General features: G+C 53.8%; 2 protein-coding genes across 2 annotated transcripts in view; both read left to right on the forward strand.

The window, feature by feature from the left end:
• Nucleotides 1–554: 554 nt before the first annotated feature.
• Nucleotides 555–8,013, forward strand: part of PELI3 (pellino E3 ubiquitin protein ligase family member 3) — a 10,205-nt gene continuing 2,746 nt past the window's right edge. Inside the window, exons 1-7 of the mRNA XM_014538221.1 lie at nt 555–873; nt 1,415–1,486; nt 3,732–3,861; nt 4,892–4,993; nt 5,774–5,968; nt 6,284–6,472; nt 7,952–8,005. Coding sequence (XP_014393707.1) covers nt 674–873; nt 1,415–1,486; nt 3,732–3,861; nt 4,892–4,993; nt 5,774–5,968; nt 6,284–6,472; nt 7,952–8,005 — 942 coding nt within the window. The 5' untranslated portion in view covers nt 555–673. The remainder of the gene's footprint in view (nt 874–1,414; nt 1,487–3,731; nt 3,862–4,891; nt 4,994–5,773; nt 5,969–6,283; nt 6,473–7,951; nt 8,006–8,013) is intronic.
• The window catches only part of DPP3 (dipeptidyl-peptidase 3), a 28,654-nt gene continuing 26,535 nt past the window's right edge, over nt 5,895–8,013 (forward strand). Inside the window, exon 1 of the mRNA XM_014538076.1 lies at nt 5,895–5,968. The gene's annotated coding sequence lies outside the window, so the exon portion shown is untranslated. The remainder of the gene's footprint in view (nt 5,969–8,013) is intronic.

The raw sequence follows: 8,013 nt of genomic DNA on the forward strand, positions 1-8,013 counted from the left end.
ACAGGCCTCCAGAGACCCAGACAGCTCGGGGACTGCAGACAGACACCTGAGGGAGGAAGGGGGCGCGCACCCGGGATGGGTCCAGAGGCCTGGCCGGAGGGCGAGGCCAAGATGGACAGACTGAGGCAGATGGATAGGGAAGTGGAGGTGGACAAACAGGCGGAGATGGGGAAGAAGGTGGGAAGGGAGATGGTGAAAAGGACAGAGGCGGGGAGGACGGAGAGTCATTGAGAAAGCAGACAGACAGAGGCCAGACCTGCGAAGAGGCGGAAAGATTAAAAAGGACAGATTCCAATAACCTGCCAGAAGGAAGGTCCTGGGGCTGAGAGCTAAACCCAGGAGCCGAGTCTGAGATGAGGAGTTAAGGACCCCCAACTCCTGAGGTACCCTTCTTCCAAAAACATCCCAGACTGGAGTCCTGGCCAAAAAGAAGCCTCTGGCCATCCCAAGTTAGTTCATCCCTCCGACCCCACCACATTTTCCCATCCTCTGTGGGCTTCTCCCTCTTGGTTCCATTCCACCTATCAACTCCCTTCCCTGGTATCCCAGCAACCCAGGGCAGTTTAGGAGAGGCAGAGGTGAAGTGGTTGCCATAGCAACAGAGGCGGTGAAAGGTCATTCTGGCATTAGCCTAGGTGGCCCAGCAGCAGGCCAGAGCTGGCATTGAGGGGGGATGGGATGGGAGGCTACAAAATTCTTTTTCTCCTCTCCCATTCTGCCCAGAATGGTGCTGGAAGGAAACCCCGACGTGGGGTCCCCCCGAACCTCAGACCTCCAGCACCCTGGGAGCCAGGGCTCCTGCATCCTCTCTTCTGGTGAAGATGTGCAGCCAGGCGAGGAGCCCATCAAGTATGGCGAACTCATCGTCCTGGGGTGAGCGTCCCTGGCCCAGGTGGGGTGGGGCACCAGGCTCCCTGCAGGGCAACCAAACCAAGGGCCCCAGTCCTCCCCATCTATGACCTTCTGCTCTTTGTCCTTCCTCACCTTCCCAGCTGAGAGACAGAGTTGACCAAACCCACTCAATTCATAATTGTTATTTTATCTTCCCATTTTTCATAAATTACGAAGACAACTCTTAGCTACCCACCTGTTTCTGATCAGAAAAAAGTAACACAGCTGCCTTTCATGAACCACCTTGTGAGTGTGTAGTTTGAGGGGAAGAACTCTGGTTCTCTATCAAAATTGCTTGGTTCAAGTCCTGCCTCTGCAAGTTGTTTAACTTCCCTCTGCCTCCGTTTTCCCCTTTTACAAATAGGGATGATGATGATAATACCTCAGAGGGTTGTTGGAAGGAAGGAATAAGGTGATTGCTGTAAAGCACATAGAACAGTGCCTGGCACGTATCAAGTGTTCTGGGAGGCAGGCCTGTGCCAAGCCCTTTCATGGACATTATTTCATTTCAATCTTCACAAAGATGCTGTGAGGAAGGAGGTGAGGAAACCGAGGCTCAGAGAGGGGAAGTGACTGGTCCAAGGGCACACAGCTGGTAAGTGGCAGGGCTGGGATTTGGATCCAGGTTTCTTACTCTAGGTCTAGTGCACTTTCACTAAAGCCACAGCTGATTTTCATGCTACAGATGAGAAAAATGAGGCCAGAAGAGAGGAAGTGATGCAAGTTGGTGGCTGGGTAGACTTCCTGGTCTCTGTCTGGTCAGGATCCTTGCAACAACCACTTTGCTTTTCCCCTAGACACAGATCCCTCCTTCTCCCCCATGAATACTTCCTTCTGGCCTTTCTCTCCGCCATCTGCCCTGAAGAAAATATCCGAGAAGCTATATTATCATTATGATGATTTTGTAGAAATAATACTGGCTACTGTTTGTTGACATACACATGCCATGTGCTTTAAAAAAATTTTTTTTTATTGATTTCAGAGAGGAAGGGAGAGGGAGAGAGAGATAGAAACATCAATGATGAGAGAGAATCACTGATCAGCTGCCTCCTGCATGCCCCCTCCTGAGGATGGACCCCGAAACTTGGGCATGAAATCAAACCATGACCTCCTGGTTCATAGGTCAACACTCAACCACTGAGCCACACCAGCCAGGCCCATGTGCTTTTAAAAATAATAATAGCTAACATTTATTAAGGGTCTGCTATATATATGCCAAACTCTGTGCCAAGCATTTTTAAAGGCTTTATCTCGTCTAGTTCTCACAATGAACCCACAGGTAGGCCCTGATAAATTAGCCCCGTTTTACAGAGGTCATGTGATAAATGGACAAGCCAGGATTTCAGCTAGGCCCTTCTGAGCCCCAGCCTGCGTCCTGAACTGCCCCACCCCATATGTGGAAGGAGCTTACAAGGGTAAGAGTGATGCCCCTCTCAGGGGTGCTTGCCTTAGAATAGCAGCTGCTTGGTGTTCCAAAGTCAGGGCTGTCTTTGCAGATGGAGGTGAGACCAGTGATGGGGGAGAGCACAGCCCTAGGGTCAGGTCCTCTTGACAGCTGGTGGTTCAATGCCGAGCATTGAAGCCCACACTGTCTGTACATCTGAGCCACCTGGAGAACACATGGAAAGTGGCCAGTGACAGGCCCATCCCACACCTACAGAATCACCATCTCCATGGGTAGGGCCAGGGAATCTGTATTTTAACAAGCTCCTAGAAGGTTCTGATCAGGTGGTCCTTGGCTGTATTTGGCAGCTCTTCATCCTGTCAAACCATCCATTGCTCCCCACTGCTTACAGACTCAAGGCCAGACTCCTCAGCCTGGTTTTCTGGGCCCTTCCACGAACCTCATCTTCTCCTGTTGCACTTCACCACCTGAGTCACCATGCCCTGATCTCATCAAGCTCTGCCAGCCTCAGGGCCATTGCTTACGATGAGCCTTACCTCTGAAAGGGCTTCTGCAGGAGAGGCTGGAGTCAGACAGACCCGAGTTCAAATCTAGACTTTTTCACTTATTGGCCTGGGACCTCGGGCAAGTCATTCTACCTCCCTGAGCCTCAATTTTCCTCATTTGTAAAATGGGAAGAAAGACACTTGCGTGGCAGGACATCGCGCAGGTCCCATTAGGTAATTAATGAAGCACCAGGAACATGGGAGGCTCCGGTATGTGGCAGCAATCAAGTCTGTGACTCACCCCATCCTTGCTTTCCACATCATTCCCTCCGGACAAGAGCTGGAAAGGAAGGTAGAAGTTTGATGTGAATGGCTGTATGGAGGGCGTGGCATTGTGGGTCTATTTTTTTTCTTTCATTCTGGTTTCCGGTAGTACTGTGGTGTCATAAATGGCAGTTTGCTAAAGGTGACTCCTTTCCAGTTCTTCAAGGCCCAGCAGAGGTGTGCTCTCTCCTAGAAACCTGATCCTGGGGCCAGAATTCCCTTCTCCGGCCTCTGAGCTTGTAGTGCACTTGACTTGTGCCTGGGTCATGGCAGGTGGCACCCAGGTTCCTGGAAAAGCTGAGGATCCCCCTCTGCCACCACTAGGGCATAGAGCTGACCTGTGGTTCATCACTTACGCCACCCCAGTGCCCGGCACCTGCCCGGGCAATGGCTCAGGGGGCCAGGAATCACTGGTTAATTGAATGAAAAATCCTTTCAAGGTGTTCTGACCCAGTCCGCTCCCGAAAGGCCCCACTTTGATCAGTAGGGTCTTCTGGTTGCAGGTGGTCCTAGGGCTTGTTTATTAAGGTAGGATCCGCCCAGAAGTTGGCAGTTCCTACTAGCCTCTCAAAGGCTCACTTGTATCTCTCTCCCTGCAACCTTTGCTTAACTCCCCATATCCACAGCTACAATGGTTGTCTATCCAGTGGGGACAAGGGCCGCCGGCGAAGCCGCCTGGCACTGAACCGCAGGCCACATGCCAACGGAGTGAAGCCAGACGTCATGCACCATATCTCCACGCCGCTCGTCTCCAAGGCAAGCAGCTTCTCCCAGCAGACCCGGGTAGCGGTCCTGCCCTTGCTGCCCACACCCCACTGGAGCCCGGGAGCTCACTGTGTCTTTACTCATTGCCTCCTGGGCTGCCAGAGAAATGGTGCTGGTGGGAGAGCCTTTGCAGGGTGCACCGTCCTTTCCAGTTTGCGAAGCATTTCCTTCACCACCAGACGCCATCCACTGGACAGTTAGCAGCATTATGTATTTATTTATTTAATATTTGTATTGATTTCAGAGAGAAAGAGAGAGGGAGAGAGAGATAGAAACATCAACGATGAGAGAGAATCATTGATCAGGTGCCTCCTGCACGCCCCACACTGGGGATCTACCCCGCAACCTGGGCATGTGCCCTGACTGGGAATCGAACCGTGACTTCCTAGTTCATAGGTCAGCACTCAACCACAGAGCCACGCCAGCCGGGCAGCATTATTTTATTTTATTTTTAATAAATTTTTTTATTGATTTTAGGAAGGGAGAGGGAGAGAGAGACAGAAACATCAATGATGAGAGAGAATCATTGATTGGCTGCCTCCTGCATGCCCCCCACTGGGGATCGAGCCTGCAACCTGGGCATGTGCCCTTGACTGGAATTGAAAACAGGGATCCTTCAGTCCACAGGCTGACGCTCTATCCACTGAGCCAAACCAGCGAGGGCTAATTTTAGAGGCAGCCCAGGGTCAGAGAGGGGACATGAGAGTCACACAGCAATGACAAAGGAAAAGCCTTTGGGTTAGAATCAGGGCTCTGCTCTTTCCTGCTCCATGACTAGGCCAATTTCTTCTCTCTGAGCTGCTGTTCCCTCAGCTGTACAATGGGAGTGATAACCATGTCTCCTTGTTGGGGTGGCTGGAGCGAGCAAAGAAGGTAACCTGTGTGAATGCTGGCTGGGCCACACGCCTCTGCAAAGGGTAGAACCACCCTTCCCCAGGAGTGGCCGCTGGCCTCGGGCCCCAGCTTCTAGTTCAGAGGCTCACCCTTCTCATGGCCGCTCACTCTTCTTTTTCCCCGCCAGGCACTGAGTAACCGGGGCCAGCACAGCATCTCGTACACACTGTCCCGGAGCCATTCGGTCATAGTCGAATACACACATGACAGTGACACAGACATGTTCCAGGTATGCTCGGGCCCTTCCACACGCCTCCTGGCCACCAGCCTCAACGGTCGGCTCTACACACCTTCCAGGGGGAGGCTGGAGGACCGAAGGCCCTGGGGAAGGTGCTTTGGGGGCCTTAGTGCAGTTGACCTCTCTTTAGATGAGGAAGCAGGACATCCCAGCAAGGGTCACACAGCAGGTAGTCGCTGTATCAAGATTCAAACCCCAGACCGGACACCCCAGCTGTGGGAGGACATACAGTTTAGGGGTTCAGAGTGCTGTGTGAGAGTCACACCACCTGGCTCAGATCCCAGCTCCGTTGCTTACTAGCTTGGTGGCTTTGAGAAAGAGTCACCTACGCTCTCCAGGCCTTGCTTACCTCATCGCTCAGGTGGGGCCCAGAATAGTACCCACCTGAGGAGTTATTGGGAAGATTAACTGAGATATGGCACAGAAAATGCTTAGCCAGGAGCCTGGCATATAATAAACACTACAGATTCATTAGTTGCTGCTAATATGTGAGCACTTCCAGACCATGGCTATCACCCTTTCACTGTGCAGTCGGCAAATCGGCTAGTTTTTATTGAGGGGGATGCTCCCCAGAGCTTTGGGGGAGGTGAGGGAGAAGCCCTGGACCTTAGCAACTGGACTTGGAGCTCCCCGGGGACTTGAGATGGTGCTGCCCCCTCATTATTGGGTGACTCTGCATGCAGAGCAGCTACCAGGAACCCCGGGGGTGGGAAGCCGGGGGACTGACCTGTACACATGGCATCCCTGTGCTTGCCTTCCCCTTCCTCACAGATCGGCCGCTCCACAGAGAACATGATCGACTTTGTGGTAACAGACACGTCTCCTGGAGGAGGGGTGGCCGAGGGCCCCTCTCCCCAGAGCACCATCTCCCGCTATGCCTGCCGCATCCTGTGTGACCGCAGGCCGCCCTATACTGCCCGCATCTATGCCGCCGGCTTCGATGCCTCCAGCAACATCTTCCTTGGAGTGAGTGAGCCCCAGGCAGGGCCCAGCGCTTCATCTGAGAGTGAGCTGTGGGGTAGGCTGGGGAGGGGCAGCATCCTGGGGTGATGGACCAGCCCTCAGTAATCATAACTATGACCTATACAGGGCTTAGCACCCCACTTAACCAATGAGCAAAGTGAGGTTCAGAGAGGTCAGATGACGTCCAAGGTCAGGCAGCGCCAACGTTAGTCCCCTCTGGGCTACCTGTGACCTTGAGGATAGAGGGACAGCCCCCCTGGCTCATGACCTGCTGGGGGGCCACTTGAGGGTGTGGTCTGATCCCACGTGTGGTCCCAGGAGCGGGCAGCCAAATGGCGGACCCCCGATGGCCTGATGGACGGCTTAACCACCAATGGGGTCCTGGTGATGCACCCAGCGGGCGGCTTCTCTGAGGACTCGGCCCCAGGTGTCTGGCGGGAGATCTCAGTCTGTGGGAACGTCTATACTCTGAGGGACAGCCGCTCGGCACAGCAGCGGGGGAAGCTGGTAGGTGGTCTGTCCCCTCCCTCCCTCCCCGCGCAGTCATCCTTCCTGGGATCTCCAAATCTGCCCGTCCCCCTGCCCAAGCCAGGAGGTGGTGTCCAGTCCTCCTGCACGAGGGAGCCCCAACAGGCTCCAGGTGCCGCTTGCTGCACAGAGGGGACCAGGCTAACGTCCCCAAGTACCACCCTTGTTGGCGGTCAAGGAAGTGGAGCACACACAGGCACGCCATGCAGTACCAAATGGCTTGCAGTGGTTCTCAACCTTCTGGCCCTTTAGATACAGTTCCTTACGTTGTGACCCAACCATAAAATTATTTTCGTTGCTACTTCATAACTGTGATGTTGCTACTGTGATGAATCGTCATGTAAATATCTGATATGCAGGATGGTCTTAGGCGACCCCTGTGAAAGGGTCGTTCGACCACCAAAGGGGTCGCGACCCACAGGTTGAGAACCGCTGGCTTAGAGTCTGCCAGCAGCGGAACAAAATCACACGCTCTTATGAGAGTGACACTTGGCCCATGTGTGAGCAGTTTACAGCCTAAAGTGTTGGCAGTTGGTAACGTGTCTGTCACATTCAGACGGGTTTAGCTTTATTATCCTCTCCCAGCGGGAGGGCCTATGGAGTAGTTCTGATGCAGGTGACAGCGAATGCTCCATGTGGTCCGGATGGGAAACTAACATTAGGAGCTGGGAGAGGGTCATGTGGCCAAGTTCCTCAATGGGCAATGCAGAGCTCCTTCTGGGGATGAGCGTGTCGGGCAAGGAAATGCAAAACCTCAAGGGAAAACGTGGCTTATCCATCCAGAGCATCAATTCTACTGGGAGGTTTGGGGAAACATTATTTTTAAAAATTATGCACGCGAATGTGTCACTACCATTCGCTGAGTTCCAGGCACGTTCCAGTTTACATTGATTGACTCATGAGAACCACTTGACATACAGGAAAGTGGAATCCATCTGGAGGGTAAGGAAGTGAAGACACAGAAAGGTCGAGTCACTCCACCAGGCACACAGATGTAGTAACTGGTGAGGCCAGAAATCACACCCAGGCAGTCTAGCTCTAGAGTCCGGGCTTTAACCCAGCCTTTGGGCTGCTGTGGGCTCAGTCCCCAGAAATAGAAGAGTTTCCTGCCTCTGCCGCTAGGGGGGAGCCTGGGAAAACTCCGTTTGGGTCCAGACCTGATTTGACGGATGAGGTAACCAAGGCCCACACTGTTGAGTGAGGGACCCTGGGAGCACCTGCCAGCCCTCCTTCTGAGATGGTGCTGCCTGCTTCTTGGTCCTGCCCCCTCCTCTGCCCCAACCCTCCCCTTCTCTGTCCCAGCCACACCCCCTCCCCCCAGCCTGCTCTGACAGTCCAGGGTGCCCTCTCCAGGGAGGTTCTGTGGGATGGATGGGTGGCTAGTCTGGGGAGAGGGCTGCCCGATGATAGGGGCGTGGGGGCCTCTTGGGCAGTCAGGCCCTTCTGCTCCCCTGGCAGGTGGAGAACGAGTCCAATGTGCTGCAGGACGGCTCCCTCATAGACCTGTGCGGGGCCACCCT

Source organism: Myotis brandtii, unplaced genomic scaffold (genome assembly GCF_000412655.1).
Source record: "Myotis brandtii unplaced genomic scaffold, ASM41265v1 scaffold187, whole genome shotgun sequence".
Classification (NCBI taxonomy): Eukaryota; Metazoa; Chordata; class Mammalia; order Chiroptera; family Vespertilionidae; genus Myotis; species Myotis brandtii.